We start from the raw sequence: 21,204 nt of genomic DNA, 5'->3' as shown, positions 1-21,204 counted from the left end.
ATTTCTATCTGCAGAGACCCTACCATGCGTCACCATCGGCTCCGTGGCAGTAGGTGTGGGTGTGGAATCAAGAAGGGCAATGCCTACAGCAGGTTAGAGGATGAGGCTAAGGTCAGGTACACTGCAAAGGTCAGGTGAGGATGCTCAAGAGCCAACTCTATGGAACCAAGCTGAAGGAGGAGCTAATTTTCGGAAGCGCTACATGATCATGTCATTAAAATGAAATCACGCCACAAGGACTCTCTTGTCCTTATAGTGACCCAAGACACTTCACAGCTCTCTCTCCTAGGTTCACTTCACTTCGGTGTCTTACATGAATGTTAGATACTGTTTCTCTTCCTCATGAAACCCCTTTTCTGTGTTTTCCTCCAAGGACTCTTCCCATTTAGTCAAGGGCAGCATCCTGTACAGCTTGCCGGCTCCTGCTCTTTTCCCCTGTCCAATTTGTCCCATGTTTTCCATGCTGACAAGGACCATTCCGCTCATAACACCCCCAGAAACCGCAGAGCCCAGACTTGACGGAGCTCTCAGAGGACACAGCCTTCCTACTTTCTAGCGCTCACTCCGTTTATGTGTTCCTCCTCTGACAGGTTTCTGCCTTACACAGGTTCTGGCTTTTACTGTCTCTGTCTACTTCATGGCTTTTTTTAAAGAAAACATTTTATTAGGGGCTCATACAACTCTTATCACAACCCATACATACATCAATTGTGTAAAGCACATCTGTACATTCATTGTCTTCATCATTTTCAAAGCATTTGCTCTCCACTTAAGCCCTTCGCATCAGGTCCTCTTGGCATCAGGTCCCCTCCCTCCCCGTTGCCCCCTCCCTCATGAGCCCTTGATAATTTATAAATTATTATTTTGTCATATCTTGCCCTGTCCGATGTTTCCCTTCACCCACTTTTCTGTTGTCCGTCCCCCAGGAGGATGTCACATGTAGATCCTTGTAATTGGTTCCCTCTTCCCAACCCACTCACCCTCTACTCTCCCAGTATCGCCCCTCACACCCCTGGTCCTGGAGGTGTCATCCGCCCTGGAATCCCTGTGCCTCCAGCTCCTATCTGCACCAGTGTACAACCTCTGGTCTAGCCAGACTTGCAAGGTACAATTCTGGCTTTAAAAAATCCCTGATTCTAAGTCATTTAAAAGGTGTCGTGGGGAGGACAGAGCTGGGAGACCGGGGTTCTAGTTCTAGTTCTGTCTGTTGTGAGTGGCAGGACTGAGTGCACACACCTGTCTGCATGGCTCAAGATTCTCTTCCATCTGCTCCCAATCTGTGTCTCCCCATGCTTCCCGTGGGCAAGCCACGTTGCTGCTAGATGCTTTCATGGATCTGGCAGTAGGGAAGGCACACAATAATTTTTTTTTCAACAAGGAGATCAAGCAGCGACCGGACTCGGAAGGGTCAGAAGGCTAATCTGATACACCTGTAGTCCTGCGGTCTCATTACCACTGAATCCCTGCAGCACTCGGTGCCCTCCCACATCCTCTCACCCCCATTCCCGCGGTCTGCCTGTTTACTGTGTGTGCCGGCAGGTGGGGTGGGGGGGAGTCCTTTCCCCGTCTCTGTGGTCTAAGTAGTCCCAACCTTGGACAAATTCGACTATTATCAAGACATCGCAGAATACAGAGAGGAAAAGACTAATAAAGTCTCTCAAAAAGCCAGTCTGCCTGGCCTGTTGTAGCTTCCTGTCTCTGATCGCTGCTTTCCGGACTCCTCTGTTAGCTCTCTTTCCACCCTGTACTCCCAAGGACACCCCCGTCTAGAATCGAGGTGGCTCGAAGCTTTTTGTTCTCTCCCTGTGCTGATGATATATATTTTTTAACTTTGGGAGAGGGGGCTCACAGACTCTTTAAAATCAAATCACTTCTTCAGGTCTCCTCTAGAGGAAATTTCACCAGCACACATGCACATTAAAGTCTGTATAGAGATATCAAGGAGTTCAAGAAGGAAGAAAAGGCTTGAAGCTGATTTTGAGGGCAATTTTACAGTACTGCTTGACATGACTGAACTATGGAATGGTATGATGGCTGGATTAGCTCCCTATTAAAATTGGGTGGTTTTTTTTTTGGGGGGGGGTCTACATAAGACATCAGGCCTGCAAGAATTCTGTAGAGTCCAGTGGATTCTAAGCATCTTCCCTGTACCGGGGATTCTCAGTCCTAGCTGTGCATTAAAGTTACACAAAGACCTTCTATAAAATCACCTCAATTAAACTAGATTTTTCTGGAGCTGGGTCTCAGGCATCCAGACTATTTAAAAGTTTCCAAGTGATTCAAATGAGCATTGAATGTTGATGGCCGCCATTATCAGAACTCAGGGGGATTATGGTATGTCTGACTGGCACGGCGAGGCCCCGTGGGTCTCAGGAGAACAGTGCTCTATAGGAATTCCCGGGGGACTTCCAGCAGTCATCTCCAGGCCTTCCTCTGTGATGCGTGTGGGTGGACTCTCTCCTCTAAGTTTTGCTTAGCAGCCAAGCAGCCTGTCTTCCTCACCTAGGGACTCCCAGCCACCGAAGATGCCAGCCATTTTGGTGGTCTACACTCAGGGAACACAGATGTTGTTTAGCACCCAAATACCACCTAGAGAACACCTATCTAAGAACTTCACGTAGCAGATTCTCTGAAAGCAGCTGCAAATAATCCAATTATATGTTGCTACTGTTACGTGCCACCTCATAGTGAGCCCACAGAACCACAGAATGAAGCACTGCCTGGTCCTGCTCACAGTTGTTAGGTTCGAGACTGCTTTTGCAGACACTGTGTCCATCCAGCTTGTTGAGGGGCCTCTCTCTCTCTCTCTCTCTCTCTCTCTCTCTCTCTCTCTCTCTCTCTCTCTCTCTCTTCTTAACCCTTCACTTAACCAAGGATGATGTCTTTCTCTAGAGACTGCTTCCTCCTGATGGTATGTCCAAAGTACATGAGACAAAGCTCACATTCCTTGCCTCTAAGGAGCATTCTGGCTGAGCTCGTCCAAGATTGGCAGTCTATGCTATATTCATTTCTCTGAGCCAACCTCCTAATTCAAATGTGCCGATTCCTCTTCAGTCTTGTCCTTGTTCAATGTCCGGCATGCACGTGCACATGAGGTGACTGAACACACCATAGTTCGGGTCACCGAGATCCTCCGAGTGGTATCATACTGGCTTTTGAGTACTTTAAAGAGGTCTTTGGGAGCAGATTTGCCTGATGCAATATGGGTGCCGACTGGATCCAAGGAAAATAAACTTCTTGACAATTTCAAATGTCTCTGTTTATGATGCCGTTGCTTCTTGGTCCAGTAACGAAGATTCTGGCTTTCCTTAGGTTTACGTGTCACCCATAAGAAAGGCTGGAGTCTCGGACCTTCATCAGGCTTCGCCACAAATCCTCTTCACTTCCAGCAAGCAAGTTTCAGCATCTGTTTATCCGATGTTGTTGAACCTTCTTCCAATCCTGATGGCGGGCTCTTTTCCACACAGTCCCGTGTCGCTGCTCAGCACGCACACTGAGTTAACAAGGTGAAAGGCTACATCCTGACACCATGCAGTCTCCCCTTGAGCTGTCTGAACAATTGCCTATTGGTTCATGTGCAGGATCCACAAAAGCACAATCAAATGTCCTGGAATTTTTCTTCTTTGCAATGTTATCCATAATTTGTGAAGACCTAAACAAGTAAATGACTTTGCATAGGGAATAAAACACAAGTATCTTTCTCGTATTCTCTGCTTTCAACTAAGATCCATCTGACATCAGCAATGAAAGTCCCCATTCCACATCCTTTTTTTGAAAGGGGTTGCATTGCTGACAGTCCCGTTAACGTACATATATTGATATGGTTTGCTATCTCCACATTCTGCGAGGTAACCTTTCTTTGAAATTAGTATGAGTATGAATGGATCTTTTCCAGCCAGGCGGTGAGGTACATACCTTCCAAATTTCTTGGCATATACAAATTAGTATATCCAACACTGCGTCCATTTGTGGTAACATTTTAGTTGGTGTGCTGTCTCCAAAGCAAACTACTTCATGCCTTTATTCTCCCCCAATTTTGGGTATCCAATTTATATACTGCCCAGTTATATACATCAACCTAGTGCTCTGAAAAGACAATCATATTTTTCAACATGAAGAGTCTTCATTCCAGTTGGAACCTTGTGAAGTGTGCATCCAGAAGCAAAGTCAAATCCAGACAGGCCATCCGTACAGTCAGCAACACTATGCACCAGTTCACCATGTTGCTGCACCCATGCATAACCTCCATCCCCACCACCATGTCCATTTTGGCGTCTTCTTGCCTGCTAATGTCTTCAATGCAACTTGTACTTCTTCCTTCAATACCAATGGTTCTTGGTCATACACGACTCCTGAACTGGTTGAACACCGAGCAGTTCTTTTTGGTAGAGTGACTGTATTTCTTCCGTGGTCTTTTAAGGTGTTTTTAAGGTCTTTAATAGTTTGTCCCGAGAATCCTGAAGTGCTGCAACCAGTTTCCCCTCCAGTTTTCAGAAATGCTGGGAGGATTCTGCTTTTGATTGTCGAGTCAGGTCAGTACAGTACTTCACTGTACTTCTTCAATCCCACCCCTCCCCCTGGAAATCTTCTGTTCAGCAACTTTATTTAATCATTTCTTCCTTTTGCATTCGTTATTCTATGCTCAAGAGCAAGTTCAGAATCTCCCCTGACTTTCTTTTCTGTCTTTCCCGACATTTTAATGCCTTTGTGCCATTTTCAGGTATCAGGTGGAATACTTAGGGTAGCACCTTGGGGCTCAGGGACTTGTTTCAATCATCTTCAGCTTTACTTTAAATGTGTGTGTGAGCGACTGATGGTCCTGTTCTGCAGCTGGCTCTGGACTTGTTCTGGCTGATGACATTAAGCTTCTCCGTCATCTCTTTCCACAGCCTCCCACCCCCCACCGCCACACACACAGATTTAGTAACAGGTAAATCTCCACGAGGTACATGGGTGGCACACATGGCTGGACTCAACTACTACCTAAAGGCTGACAGTTCAAACCTTCCCAGTGAGACCACAGAAGAAAGGTACGGTGATCTGCTTCCATACAACTCACAACAAAAATAACCTACAGAGACGCCCTCCCGCATAACACACGGCAGGACCAGGCCTCAGGATCCACGCAACCCCTCTCATGGAAAAAAAAATCCCCAGGGGCCACTGATCTGTTTGAAAAAATATATACACATGCCTAATTAATACAAGGAAGACGAATTTCCTCAAGGCCAAACAAATGACTGGGGCACTTTCCTAATTTTAGAATTGTTAGTTGATGCCCTTGATCCGCATACTGGAGTGATTTTTAGTTCATTTCACATGGGCTTTACTGAATGTACGTCCAGAACGGTGCATTCCTGCATCGTGGGCTGTGTGTCTGGGCAGTGCAGTAAAGAACAGAGCACAGAATGACCAGGCACTGGAGGAGACCCCATTTTCACTTGAATAACACACGCCTCCTACGTTTGTTTGCCAGCTGCTATCTCCCCACTGGGAGATATTTTATTCAGAACCCCGATGCCAACTTCTTTTTACACATTGATGTTAAAAAAGAAAGAAGAGTTAGCAGAGGGTGTTTACAAAAACACCTGGGGAGCAGGGAAGGGTGGTTGCAAACACATAGCGGGGGGGGGGGGGGGGGTGTATGGTTTGCATCCGAATACAGCACTTTGCAGAGAAATGAAATCCCCTTGCCACAGAGTCTACCTACGCAGCCTCGACAGCACTTCCACAACGAACATGAAATTCCAAGGTCCATCTCAGCAGAAAGAACCCAAAGCTAAATTCTTGAAGCGGTTACAAATATTTAAATTCCTAACCACTTGGGACCGTGAGACTCAATAGTTGCAGCCTAAGGCTGCATCAAATATTTAAAGAATGTCCACACTGTACACCATGTACGGAGTTGCTCGGTCCTGGCTTCCTTTCTCAGAGGGCTCCTTTCCCTCCAGGGATCGCTCCTTCGGGTGGGGCTTCAAAAAGCTCGTGGAAAAACAGCTAAAAGGAATGACATTTTCCCACGAACCTTTTGAAGCCCCCTCCACAGTTATACATTATGCCATGCTGGTGATTATCCAACAGAAAATTTATGCCAAACAGGCAGTCTTGCTACTGTGTCTGTTTACTTGGAAATGTGAGTATAAAACTTAGTAACTGAAGCCTTCTAGAGAGATAAAAAAATGTTAACCAGACTAGTAGTGAACAGCATCTTCCCAAATACAGGACTGTGTGTGTGTGTGCTCGCGCGCGCGCACTGTTGAATTCTCTAGTGGATGTTGGAGGAAGTAAATGCTTAGTTGGGTGGCTAAAAATAAAGAGAGTCTGCTGAGAACACAAACACACCTATACCTACAAAGGATATTTTCAGAGCCATTATGCTTATATATACATTCACATGCATTTTCCAATTTCGAAAGCCAGAAAGATATGCTATTTTATTCCAAGATTAAGACATTCATTGGGAAAATGGCAAGGGATAAGTTTATATGGTATTTCAACCTATGTTTTCTTAGAGCAAATACTCCTGCCAAGAAACTTTATGTCTGCATTACTAGTCTAACTTACACACTTCCCTAACATAGCCTGTGGGTGGACTAGTCTCTCTGTGAGGAAACTACTGCAGAACTATCTTAAAGATCAGGACCTGCTTAAAATGTTTGAAATATTTTTAAATTTTTAATTTCCATATTTGATGTATCTGATAAAATGTAGAAATGAAATTCTTATTAGATTTCATAAAAATGTATAAAAAACAAACAGAAACTTAGAGAAAAGCAAAGACTGGAGGGCAAACAAAATACCAAAATAAATGCTTAGACTTTTTTTCCTAATAGTGAGAATCCATGTGATCTGTTTTGTTTTCACTTTTTCTCTATTTTGCCAAACATGTCTTTGCTGTGCAATACAGCTTTAATACCTTTTAAAGCATAGTATGCACAGCCTTTCCTTGAGTCAGGAATATCTGTAAATCATTAAAGAGTAATTAATAGGGACTTTGCAGAACCAGTATTTTCCCCCTTTTCTTCAATCACCATCAAGGTCCCCCTATAACCCCTAGTCAGTCATCTGGCCCCTGTTCACACCTGATACCACCTCCCACCTTGGCCAGGACACACCCAAGAGATCAGATCATGCACTTCTAGCTCCAATCTCTTTCCAGGCTCACTTCACTTTGACCCAGGCAGTTAACTCCCTCCATCTTCAGGCAGTGGATTCAGCAGAGTCCAGGGAGCCCAAGCTCGGGAGATTTCAGCATCCCTTAGGCCTTGCTGCTGACCCCAAAACTGATTAACTGTGCCCAAGACTGATTAACTGGGTTCCTCTCCTAGGCCTCTGGGCTGAATGCCAAGATCAAGTGTTCTAACTACCTCCTGTGGTCTACAACAAAAGGTCCCCTGGCTGGCTGTTAGAAACACAGACTCTCAGTCCTCCCACCCCCATGTCCACCCCTACTGGATCAGAATGTGCCTATTAGCGAGATCATCAGGTAATTTGTATGCCCTTCAACATTTAAGAGGCATGAGGGACAAACTGCAATTGCAGTCCTCCACCTCAGACCTTAGGCCTTCTTGAGGCTGATCAAACCAACTCCTATTCAGAGTTCTAACCACGCTCCTGTCTAATCCACTCTATTCCATCCCCCTATCATTATCAAAAAAATCCATGGGGACACAAGTGATTAAGCCCTGGGCTGCTAACCACAAGGTCAGTAGTTCAAACTCACCAAGCACGGGAAGGGAGAAAGATGAAACTTTCTGCTCCTATAAAAATGCAGTCAGAAACCTACAAGGGTGGTTCTACCCATAGCGTCCTACTGAGTTTAAATCAACTCCATGGCAGTGAGTGAATGAATGACACCATCAGAAGTACTGCTGGTGCCACCGTGGGTTAGGCATTGGGCTGCTAACAACAAGGTTAGCAGTTCAAACCCACCAGTCACTCTGTTGGAGAAAGATGAGGCTGTCTTTTCCTGTAAAGGTTCACAGTCTCAAAAACTTTGTATAGGGTTGCTATGAGTCAGAGTCAACTCGATGACAATGAGAAGGGTGTTTTGAGTTTTGTCATATACCAGAAATGAGCTTCCTAGAACCCAATATGATGCAGAAAATGGTAAGATCAGTAGGAACAGCTCCCACTTAACTTTACAAGCCTCTACTCCTGCCAGCCATCACCTTCCACTTTATGCTCCTGGAAACAACAGCTACCAAGAATTACAAGATTACTAACTCCTATTTCCCTAGGATGTCCATTCTTCACTTAGCTACCTGGTTAGGCTCCAAAGAGCAAGCTGTTACATTAAAATCGGTATTACTCGAAAATGGAGAATTATCACATCAGAACTACAAAATGGAAAATGACTACATCATTACATAAATGCAGAAATTCACCGTTACATAACTGCCATATCCCTGTGAATCATGTCCACCCAAGTGGGCACATAACCATAAGCATCACAGTCAGCAGTACACTTGCCCTGCACTTCAGCATTCACTGCTGCCAGATGTTATTATTTGGGTTACTGCACAGTCAGTGGTAACCCAGCGAGATGTTACACCTCGCTGCTCCCCCCCCAGGTAACGGGGCGAGCGCCTGTTAACTAGCAGGTGATTGCCAGTCCTCTGCTGTTCATTCAAAGTCCCACTGACACTGCAGGGCTTTGAATGTTTGTTTACTCACATTTAACCAATCAAAGCCGTCCAATGATGTCGAAGGCTCCAATTCGCAGAAGCACCCATAGTGATTCACCTATGCCGCCAATGAACTGGTAAGGATGTGTCTGTGGCTGCGCTCCTTCTCTCCTCTCTGGTCTCTATGTTAATTCACATCCTGCATCCCTGGCCAGCTGCATGGACTGTGCCCCCCCGACCTCCTCCCAACTAACACATGGGGGGTGGGGTGGTGGTGGTGGGGGGGCATTACCATGAAAGTTCTTTTTCAAAGTCTTGCTTTTTTATCCTATTAGAAATGGATACTATTGAACCAAAACAAAAATGCCGGTCATATGAGGCTGGTTTCAAAATGAAGGTTGTGTCAAGAGCAGAAGAGAGCAATAACAGTATTGCAAATACTGTTGACGAAAAGCAAGTGAGGGAGTGGTGGAGAATCAAGGCTGACTTGGAACAGATTCCAAAAGCTAAAAAAGTTTGTCGTGGTTTAATGTCTCTTTATGGGGCTCTAGAAAGTGAATTGCATAAATGGGTTATGGAGAGTCGTCAAAATGGTAACTGCGTAACACGCATGGGAATCCACATACGTGCTCTACAAATGGCTAAGGATGACAAATATAAAGCACCAGGCATTGAAAAATTTGCTGCTTCAGCAGGATAGTCTACCTGCTTCATGAATAAGTTTGGACAAAGAACAAAGATTTCCCAGAAATTGCCACAAGACCTTGAAGAAAAAATTATGTCATTCCAGTCATTTATTATAAAACAAAAAAGGATTTATAATTATGACCTGGCAAATATTGGGAATATGAATGAAACTACCATGACTTTTGATCTTCCAAGCAACAGAACTGTGGCAAGTTTAGGAGAAAAAAAACATTTTTCTCAAAACCACAGAAAATGAAAAAAAAACACTTTACAGTTATTCTATCATATGTGGCTAATGGAACTAAGCTGTGTCCTGTCATTATTTTTAAAAGAAAGACCTTGCCTAAAAAGATCAATTTCCCACCAAAAATTACTGTGCGTGCCCATGTTAAAGGCTGGATGGTGAAAATGGAACAAAAAATGTCTGGAAGAAATCTGGAACTGACAACCAGGAGCAGCCTTAAAGAAAAAGCCACCGTTACTTGTTTGGGATATGTTCAGAGACCACCTATCGAATGACATAAAAAAACTGGCAAAATCTAGTAAAGTTACTTTAGCTGTTATTCTAGGTAGGCTTACATCTGTACTGCAGCCTCTGGATGTATCTTTAAATAAGCCTTTTAAAGACCATGTGTGAAGGATGTGGCATGAATGGATGTCATCTGGTCAAGCCCAACTAACAAAAGGAGGAAATCTCATGAAGCCTAACATAGAGTTAACAGCAAAGTGGGTTCGAGATGCATGGGAAGATATTTCAGAAGACATGGTGCGACGTGCCTTCCAGAAATGTAGTATTAGCAATGCTGTGGATGGCAGTGAAGACTGTGCTTTGTATGAAAATGACAGCCGTGATGGTGATGACGGTGATCTCAGTGAGGACAGCGTCTATGATGATGACCTCACACCAGCTGAAGCTCTGCATTGGGATACGGATGATGATGAGGAATCCAGTTTTGAAGGATCTTAACTCTTTACATTGCTGATTGAGCTCAGGGACTAGTACTCAAGGTATCATTGTTGATACCTTATTGTTTTTGTTGAACCTATTTTCCACTTACTGTGCTGATCTACTAATGTTAAACGACTTGTCCTTTTATTTATGTTTTTGTCTCAATTTTTAGTAATTTTATTTTCATTTGTTTTGATTATTGAAACTCATTAATAGCTTCTGCATTTTCCACCCTAGGCTTATACTCGAGTCAATCCGTTTTTCTGGTTTCCCAGGTAATAATTAAGTACCTCGGCTTATACTCGGTTGGCTTATACTCGAGTATATACAGTAGGTTGGATTGTTTACTATGTTAAATGTGACCTGTCAATAAGGAGGTAGTCCTAAGTGAGAAGTGGGTAAATATTCATCTCTTTCAAACATTATCAGAGGACATCAGACACATAGTAAGTAACTGGCTCTCAGGAAAGGGTCATGGAAACTGGTAGTTGCCAGATGCGGACAATGTTTCTTTTTATTGTTTCCCCTTTCTCCCATCCTCCTATATTTCCCCGTCTACCTGCATGGACTAATCCTGCAAGTAAGGTAGAAACCACTCCTCCTTAGGAGAACATTACTTGCAGGCTTAGTCACTGGGAATGCATCTGGCTCTTTTATTGCTACTATGTTAAGCAGGCAATCACCCACCACCTTAAAGGCCTCACTAGTCTCTAAGAATACTCAATGGGTGTCATGGGCAAACTCATTGAGTAAGTCAGACATACTTTCCACAGGAACATATTGAAAAGAGAAACTAAGCACTCTCCTGTATGATTCCTTAAGTGCACCATTAAAACATTTTTGCTATTTTCAGTTTATCATTTTGGTTCTTCGATGTTAGTTTTAAATTCTGAGCTGTGAGATTCAAGATTAAACATTATTAAATTATAATTTAAAAAATATTTAAACATATGAGACTCAGGATTGATGAACCTATAGGGACAGCAAGTAGAATCCGTTTGGGGAGCGTGTTACAGTGGGAGAGGGGGAGGAAAAGACGATGTCAAGGAGTTCAGAAAGAAAAAGGATGTTTGGAAATTGACTGTGGTAGCAATTGGACAATTCTGTTTGACATGAATGAACTATGGGATAATATATGTATTAATTCTCAATTGATAATAAACTTTTTAAAAATAAAGAATCCAGAGCTAGGTCTGCAGATTTAGAAACTTGGCATACACTGGGAAATTTGTATTTCTTGAAAGTGAAATTAGACAGTAGATCCTTGTGTTTTCCTATTTGGGGTCCTTAACCTCTTAACATCCCCACTCAGGAGGAAAAGGGATTTTGGTTTTTACTAGTAGGTTTAGCAATAAGGCAAATCAACTTGCAAGAAAGGCAGAAAGTGTGGCCGGGTTTCTGAGCTCAGTAGCCATACAGTCCTTCCTTGGATGGGAGGGAGAAGACAGATAGAAAACAAGCCAAGCCCCTGGAGGACCACACAGGTTGACTTCACTTCAAGAGCCGAAGGCAGTGGAAGTGACCAGAACGGCTGGGCAAGTACCTGAATAAATGAAGCGCAGGATGTCTGACAAGCAGGCGCAGAAGAGGACGTCCTTCACGATGACGCGTAAGGGTGGGTTGCCGGAGGACTCCTGGCTAGCACCTGGAAATGCAGGCTCTCTGTTGATAGCAAAGAGATCCTGGGCAGTCCGGACAATGCTGGAGTCCTGGATGTCACTGGGGCTCTTCACATTGAAAAGCAGCATGAACACGTGGCTCACAGCGCACAGAACGATCTTGTGGGCCTCCACGACTTCCCTTAAATCAGGGTTGTAAAACACCACGTCGACACACTGGCAGCAGAAGAGCAAGTTATTTAAATCAGCATTATAGTGGGATGCTTCAGCCTTTAAGACGGGCATCTTCTCTGTTGTTTTTTAAAAAAAAAAAGAAAAGAAAAAAATTTAATTTCTATTTAGATCTATGATTTCAGCTTTTCTTTAAGTACAACAAAATAGTAGGTTGAACCAAATGAAATGGCCAAATTTCCACCAATAAAAGCAGCAATTTTGTATAACTTAAGAACAATATTTAAATGCATTTTTCTGTTGTAGAATTTCACAACAGAGACACACACTTGAACATGTATGCATTTATGCAATGGTACTTTTTATAGTGCAAATAGGAAACCTACTAATGACGTGGATCCAACTGCCCTTTGAGTGTCAGAGACTAACTGTTTATAGGAGTGCAAGGCCCCGTCTTTCTCCCAAGGAGTGGCTAGTAGTTTTGAACTGCTGACCTTGCAGATCGCAGCCCAAACGCATAACCACTAAACACCAGAGCTCCTATCCAATGATGTAGAGAGCAATAAAATAATAATCCTCAAGGAGCCCAGATGGCACAATGGGCAAGTGCTGGCCTGCAAGCTGCCAGCGAAGGAGATCAAACTCACCAGTGGAACAAAGATGGGCTCTCTGCTTCCTTAAAGATGCAAAACTCTACAGAGGGTCACTATGGGTCAGAATGGACACAGTGGCAGGTGGTTATGATTAAAAAAAAATAAAAGCAACGAACTAGGGTAAGTGCTGAAATGTGGACAGTGTGAATCTACCAGCCACTCTGCTGAAGAAAGATGAGCTCTCCACTCCCCAGAAGACCTGCAGCCTCAGAAACTCTACGGAGCAGTTCTACCCTGTCCTGTCCTGGGTCTGTGACGAATCCGAATCACTCACAGGCAGAGGATTTCCATTTCAAACACAACAGTGCAATGGTGGCCGGGTAGTTATGCGCTCAGCTGCTCACGGACGGTGCGGGTTCAAACCTCTCCGCTACTCCGAAGGGGAAAGGTGTGACAGCCTGCTTCGATAGAGATTCCAACCGTAGGAAGGCTCCAGGAGCATTCTATTCTGCCCGAGACGGCCACCAGGAGTCAAAATCGGCCTGACAGCTGCAGGGTTATCGTTTTGCTTTTAAAATAAAACATTCCTCCCAATACTGACGTTTAGCAGTCACCATCCTTTACTTTCACCTGGTTGCAAATCCACTCCTATCACTGAATGAATTCCAAAGAAAAGAACCCCGCGTCTACACTCGGCTTCTTCCTCCCAGGTCGTCTAGAAGACGGGGTGGAAGCCTAAGCAAATTAAAATTCTGTGACTTCTTAAAATTTCCAACTATTAAAAAAAGGTGAGCACCCATATATCCTCCATTCAGGGTCAGCAATTATCAGCAGAACTGCCTTCTCTGCATATGGACAGGCACACACACAACACTGAATCACCTAAAAATAAGCTTTACCCATCTGGACATTTGCCTCTGCTTACTTTACATTCCTCTCCTAAGGATAAAGATATGACATATTATTTTACTACATGAAAATGAATTAATTAATAAGCAAAAAGACCCAGCGCCATGGGACAGCTGGACACTGCTCATCAACACACCTGGCTGTTCCAGCTGCGGGGGCCTGACTCCGTGAAAGGAGCTGCTCATCTTCCTTTTCTTCATCTTCTCACTTGTCTTCTGATTTAAGGCTTGAATCATAAAATACTCCAACTAGAGCATGAGAAGAATTTCAATGAAAGCACCAACAAGATTGTATCTCATGATTAATTATCTGCCAAATCACAAGTGCCAACTGTGTGTTATCTACATGTAAACAGCAACAGACTTTTAACATTTTATGTAAACCTACTAACGTTCCAGCAAGTGTTTATTACAGATCTATTTTTTAATGCTTTCATCTTATCAAAAGAAGTGGTACATACTGTACCTTGTTAAAGTATTAATAAACTATCCATTCGTGGAGGGATTACGGATACTTTTGAATAACGAAGCAATCCAAGCCCTCCACTGTGTGGCTGTGGGTCATCCCGGTAGACAATCACAGGACTCAACACGGGGAGCAATGCACGGCAGAAAGCGCTCTGCTCTGTATCTGTTGGTGTCGGGCTCCATGAGGTCAGTTCCGACCCACAGCAACCCTGCGCGTGCAGAAGAACGGCACACGGCCTGGTCCAGCCCCACCCTCACAGCTGTTGTTAGGTTTCAGCCCATTGTTTCAGCCACGGTGCCAAGCCACTCGCCCCCAGGCAGGTTGTGAGTGCCTTGCTACCTGCGGGACTCATCTTTTGCACATCAGACAGTGTTCTGCTGGTATTCTTGACGTCTTCAGGGCAATGTTCTCACAAGTCGGCTGCCAATCCTTCTTCCCAGTCTCTTCTCTGGGAGCTCTGCCCCGTTGGTATTTGTAAAACCAGCGACAGCGCTTCCAGCCTCACACAGCACGCATGCTCTCACAGTACAACAAACTGACAGAGGCGAGGTGGGGTCCCTGCCTACAGATCCTTATGTCAACTAGGAAATGTCATGTATGCTCGAACTTCTTCCTGAACAGAATACTTTCAAGTCCATCCTTTGTTTGACAAGTGACTGGAAACTCCGTCCCTGGCTATTGCTGGGGCTCTGGGTCTGCACTGTGTGGCTAGAGCAAAGCACATGGCGGTCCACATACCAACCACGCACGCCTTAGGTGAGGTGACGTAGAGGAGGAAACCCACTCTAGTGTACAGATAGAAGCATAGAGAGAGATTTATTTCAAGAAAATTGTTCAAGCCATTGTGGAGGCTGACAAGGTCCAGAGGCCTGATGAACCCAAAACCAATAGGTCAGAAGTCAGGCTGTTGGCTCACTCCCACGAATAAGAGAAGAGGATGATTATTACATAGTATCTATCAAAACACTGCGAGTCACACTTTAGCCAAGTTGACACAGAACAATAACCATTACAGTCCACCCCGTGTCCACCTGACATTTATGTACATCTTAACCGATACATGAACTCTACATAAAGACAATTACGAAGTCATACTTACTCCTTGCATGGGATAACGAACATGTGAACAACCAAAATGGTACTAGCCCCATTTACATCTTACAATTTATAATAAATAATGGAGTAAGGGAGGGAAGAAAACAAACCACACACACACACACACACACACACACACACACACACACAAAGGGGGCTTCAAAAGTTCATGGGAAAATAAGACTGAAATTTTTCTACAAACTTTTTGATTCTCCCCTCGTATATACATATACCATGTAAAACAAAACAAGAAATAAATACTGAAAAAAATTATAGTCCTCTCAGTTCTATAACTGGCCACGTGGTAGGAGCTGGTATTTAGAAATATTTTCTCCCATCCACTTTGGATTCCTTTTGCCCCCAGCAAGCACCCCAAATGGCCATGACTCTGTGCCAGGGAGTAACCCAAACGCTCATTCCTGAAGGGTTTGGGCCATTAGTAGTCATGCTGGAATTGGGTTGCTGTAGTTTCGTCACAGAGAAGTCCTAAGGAATCTCCTGCATTTCAGAACTATTCTTCTTTACCCTCTTACATCATACAAATCGACTTCCCTTTGGTCATCAGGGTCAATCACACCATCCAATAAAGTAACTCCCTTGTTTTTCTGTCGAAGCAGATACGTGAGGAGCCCAACGTGATCCGTGGGGTGTTATTAACTTCCAGTACAATTAAATCAGAGACAGGTCTCCAGGTAAGAGTACCCCTCTCTTTAGAACTACGACCCACCAGACTCAAAAGGCATATGGTTGCAGGATCAGGGAGCAAAAAAATTCCACATGAATCACTATGAGGAACAGTGAATGAAGCCTCTGCCATTGCCATCATTTGGTTCCTGCCCCATGAATCCTGGCGATGGAAGAAACAGCACGTTTACTGGACACTGGTTGAGAGCATAGTTCGCCTATTGGAGAACACCCCCCACCCCGTGCTGCTACCAATTGATATGGTGACTGTCTTCACCAGGGCATTCCACCATGCCATGACACCCTTACTTCAGAGCAACGGCAAACACGGTGAGGCCAGAGGATTCTACAAGCATGGGCACATTACCACACTTCGTTTGTTTCGAAGTGAGTTCCTTGATCTTAGGCAATGCTGCATGGGATACCAAGACAGTGGATCCGGTGTTCTGTAAGTCCATCGATGGTAGTCTTGGCAGAAGACTGCATGGAGAGAAGACAGGTCCATATCTACATTGTCTAACCCAGTACGAATGGAACAGCAGCTTTTCCAGGATGGAACTCTTCCATTGAAATCCACCTGCGTCTTCAGGGTGCTGGGTGAGCTCCCCTAGAACCAGTCCCCTGTCGCAGACTCTGTGCGGACCTCTGCTGCTCCGCTTGGCACTCAATAGTAGCTGTCATAAAGTCAGCCTTAGTGTGTCTAAGGGCATGTTGCTGGACCCATGCATAACCTCTATCCTGGCCACCATGAACTCTTGGCTCATGAGCCCACTGGGCAATAACAGGAGTGGTTGGGGAAAGAGGCTGGCTGGTATCCACAGATGGTGTCAGCCTATCTTTACAATTGTTAAAACCCTTCTCTAACTAAGTCAACCTTTGGGGAGCATTCATATGAAACACAAATATCTACATCTCTTTAGTCTATACACAGAGGTTTACCCACATACTTTCTTGTCACCAATATTCTAATCTTGTTCATTTCAAATACCTAACCTTCAGCCAAATCATTACCCGCACTGGATAATAAATCAGTAGAGTCGTACATCTTCCAGACAAAACGGACATGCAGGTGCTCAGGATTTCCCTTCACCACTGTGTTTCAGGGTTTACTGTATCCCAAGGCTAGGTACAAAGCTGGAAACAAATTGGTGAAAGTGGGTCCTGGCGACATTTGGCATTGAATTGTAAGACACCTGTCTCGGGCAAAGACTCTTCAGGAAGAGCTGGACTGATCTGATCAAGAAGGAAAAATGTCTTTTTTTCTGGGCAAGGTGACCTATATGACAGAGGTGGAGAATCACTTCAGATGGAAGTAAGAGGGCTGGTTCTCTTGGTAAACATGATTAGACTTAATTTAGGGGCTCTATGTGCCCAGCTTCCTAATCAATGGTCCATATGTCCCCCGCTCTCTTTTCTTCCCAGCCATTGCCTTCCCATTAGTTGCCAACATCATTAAAGTTAGGAATTCATTCAGTGTTATAATTAATAATCAAGCCATTCTTATGACAAGATTCTGGGTTTGATCTTATCATAGTGAATGAGGGGGGCAGTGTGGAGTGGAGACCCAAAGCCCATTTATAGGCCACTGGACATCCCCTTACAGAAGGGTCACAGGGAGGGGACGAGTAAGTCAGGGTATGATGTAGCAATGATGAAACATACAACTTTCCTCTAGTTCTTAAATGGTTCCTCCCCCCACTATCATGATCCAAATTCTACCTTGCAAGTCTGGCTAGACCAGAGGATGTACACTGCTACAGATAGGAACTGGAAACACAAGGAATCCAGGGCGAATGATCCCTTCAAGACCAGTGGTGAGAGTGGCGATACTGGGAGGGTAGAGAGAAGGTGGGCTGGAAAGGGGGAACCGATTACAAAGATCTACATGTGACCTCCTCCCTCGGGGACGGACCACAGAAAAGTGGGTGAAGGGAGACATCAAACAGGGTAAGAAATGACAAAATAATAATTTATAAATTATCAAGGGTTCATGAGGGAGAGGGGAGTGGGATGGGAGGGGGAAAATGAGGACCTGATACTAGGGGCTTGGGTGGAGAGCAAATGTTTTGAGAATGATGAGGGCAATGAATGTACAAATGTGCTTTACACAATTGATGTATGTATGGATGGTGATAAGAGTTGTATGAGCCCCCAATAAAATGATTTAAAAAAAAAGATTCTGGGTTTGTTTTTGTCTTTATTTGCTGTTGCTATAAGCAATAGGATTTAGTTTCCAGGTACAAGTAGCAACTTTCAGGCCTTGTGTGTGATGCTTGAGCTGGGACTCCAAAGCCCTGAGGTCATCTTTTTTCACCATTTGTCCAGCAAAAGGTAAGGTCAACCAACCAGCTTCCTTACATAAGAGCACTTCAAAAATCTGTGGGAAAAGTCTGTGTCCCACAGGTTCAAGTTCTATGGGGAGGAGGAGTTCTGGAGGACAGCAAGACGGGACTCTCAAACTCAGAGACAGAGCCTGCCCATCTCCTGCCCAGGTCTCATGGTCAGGCTGCATGGCTCTCCATCCATCCCTGATTCTCGAATGCCAGATTTTCTTTCTCACACAATCATTCCTATCCATGATTCTTGTAAATGTCACCACTTCGCAAGATTTCAGTACTACTTTGCCCTTCAAGTGCCTACAAAGAGCCCTTTGGATCTTATTTCTATCGTGTCATTAAAATGTGAGTGGAGGCAAAAATAAATGACCCCGTCTTCATCCCATCCTTCACCACAGTCCTCAACACAGCTGACCCCAGGTGCAATCCCAGGCTTCAGGAACGACATAAAACCAAAATGAATGCGTACACACACACTGGGGAGAGAGAAGAAAAAGGGATAGAGTTGTGACCCCTTTGTAGGTCATACGACCCTTACATAGGGGTCACCTGATTCATAACAATGGCAAAATTATAGTTATGAAGTAGCAACAAAAATAATTTTGTGGTTGGGGGTCACCACAATTGAGGAACTGTATGAAAGGGTTGTTGCATTAGGAAGGTTGAGAATTGAGAGCCACTGCCCTAAAAAGAGCCACAGAAAAGTATTCAGATTGCACCCTGTCAAAGCAAGGAACTTGTGAGACCTAGAAAAACAAGGCCATCCAGTCTAGCTCTGGCTTTCACAGCTTTTTAGGTGTCTGGAAGCTAGGAACCGTGAACTTGAGTATTTCAGGTTTAGGAATTTAAAACAAAAACAAAGAGATCTAAGGCCCTCAAAGGAACCAGTCCCTTCCTCTGCTCTGAACAAACGACACCAAAGTTGAATTTGCTCCCAACTCTACAGAGGTCTTATGAGCAATGTAAGATTCGCCCCTACCTCCGAGAGAAGCATGTGTTTGTGTGTAAAAATGAGTACCCCTATGTCGACACCTCATTTCCAAAGCTGTCCATGGCTGCCAGGTCCATTCAGGCCCACGAGCAGTCAATTCACGGCCTTGTGAGGGGGAGATGTAGCTTGTTGGTGTCTTTTAGTGTTCTATTGTGCTTCGGGTACAAATGTCCAGAGCAAATTGGTTTTCCATTCAGCAATTCACATACACTGTGTCTGGTAACACTGACTGCAATCCCACAATGTAACAGCAGCCCTCCCCCCGCTCCCGCCTTGTGTTACACTGTCTGTCCCTTTGTCATTCTGTGTTCCAGGTAAGAGAGACCCATAGTTGCAGCACACGTAAGCACATAGGCACGCTCTGCCAAAACTATACCTAGATCCAGGGATGCAGATCTGTTAGCCTCCTCCCCGTTCTGCCTGAGCGGCCATCTGTGCATGCGCCTTCATGAAATGGTCCAGCAGGACGGTGCATGTGGTAGTATTGACCTTTCTTGCCTTTAGCCCTGGCTCGACCCTCAATGTCTCCTTGGCCCTGGTCATTTGGGGCTGGTTCCCTTTCCTGTATATTCTCTTTGCCTTCGCCCAACACCCATGTCTACTCCTAGGAATGGATGATTCTTAGACAAAATGAATTTTAATAAGTCACTAGAATAGCATCTGTTTGACAGAAAAATTAGATGTTTGTCCTTCTTTCCCATTCCACTCACTGTGTCACTAACAAAATAAAGCAAAAATTTGTCACTGTCTTGGATCATTGCAGGTATAGCATCCTGCGTGCTTTATCATGAACACCTTTTGACATCCCTGAGCCAATGAAAGTAATTCCCAGTGTGTAAATGCAGACTGGGTGGCACCGTGGTTAAACACGAAGCAGCTGCTAGTGGGACGGTCCAAGGTTGGAACCCACCACCCACTCCGTGGGGAGAGACGTGACCATCCATCCACTCTGTGGGGAGAGACGTGACCGTCCATCTGCTTCTGCAAAGATCAAGGATTTGGAAACCCTTAGGGGCAGTTCCACCCTGTCCTATCGGATCACTATGTATCTATGTTGGTTTGCAACCATTTATAATTGGTTATTTATTTACTTAACTCCCTTGAGTAGCTTCAGAATAAATAAAATTTCTTTAGCCATCTGTCCTCTGTAGAAACATCCTTATTTCAAAATACTCAGTCGTGAGTTTTCATAATGAATATTCTACAGAACTGGGAAAAGTCTGCTTTCATGAAGTTACAGTCTTGGGAATTCTGTGGGGGCTGTTCTGCTGTGTTCTCTAGGCTTGCTAGGACTTGGAATCAACTCGATGGCAGTGGGCTTTTCACTCTATTTGGGGTTAGGGAAGTTTCGTTAGAGTACGACTAGAACAGGTCAATGAGGAACTCCAAGGTGCTCCTCCTTATGGGAAGGTTTACTTTGGACTGAACCTTTTATTGACACGTATCAGATACCTGTTGAGAAGAGTTACCATTTGGAGAGTTACGAAGATAGTTGCCAAATCAGTAAATGCTTAAATGATGCAACTCCCTTGTCTTCTCAAGCACTTTGCAATCCAAACATTTAGGGCATCTGCTGCGTGCTAACAGAGCTTCAAAATTCCTGCAAGCTCACTTATTGTCCTTGCAACCAAGCAAGGAACTCCTGACTCCCTGCAGAGCTGACAATAAATCATTTTTATTAATAGTTTCTCTGGATATTTTTAACCTACCATAAGGTCAGAAGATAAAAAATCTTGCTGAAACATACAACCAGAGAGAAACAACCTTCTTTTCACCAGGCAATGGAAGAGGAGACCTTTGGGGCGCACTGTGTGAGCTCGACAGACTCTTCCAGTGATGACGGTGAGGATGAAAAGACGCCACAGATTTGAGAACGAAATCAAGCATCTGGCATGTGAACCAAAGTATCACCAAATGGGAAAAAATGACTCAACATCACATTAAGAAATGTAAACTGGTTGATTGAAGAGAAAAATGGAATTTTAATTTTACTCTCACAAAACCTTTTCTAACAAACAGTGCTGACTCGGAGTCACAGCACCCTCGCAGGGCAGCGCAGACCTGCCCCCGGGGTT

The 21,204-nt window shown here is 44.3% G+C and overlaps 1 protein-coding gene across 2 annotated transcripts in view; it reads right to left on the bottom strand.

Annotated features, from left to right (window-relative positions):
- The window catches only part of RHOBTB3 (Rho related BTB domain containing 3), a 79,061-nt gene that overhangs the window by 41,053 nt on the left and 16,804 nt on the right, over positions 1-21,204 (bottom strand). For both annotated transcript variants that reach the window (XM_075541297.1, XM_075541296.1), the window contains exons 5-6: positions 13,692-13,803; positions 11,807-12,172 (exon numbers count right to left, since the gene is read on the bottom strand). In XM_075541297.1, the coding sequence (XP_075397412.1) occupies positions 11,807-12,172; positions 13,692-13,803 (478 nt within the window). The remainder of the gene's footprint in view (positions 1-11,806; positions 12,173-13,691; positions 13,804-21,204) is intronic.

Source organism: Tenrec ecaudatus, chromosome 2 (genome assembly GCF_050624435.1).
Source record: "Tenrec ecaudatus isolate mTenEca1 chromosome 2, mTenEca1.hap1, whole genome shotgun sequence".
Classification (NCBI taxonomy): Eukaryota; Metazoa; Chordata; class Mammalia; order Afrosoricida; family Tenrecidae; genus Tenrec; species Tenrec ecaudatus.
The sequence above is the reverse complement of the archived record's forward strand: the minus strand, read 5'-3'. Positions and strand labels throughout refer to the sequence as shown.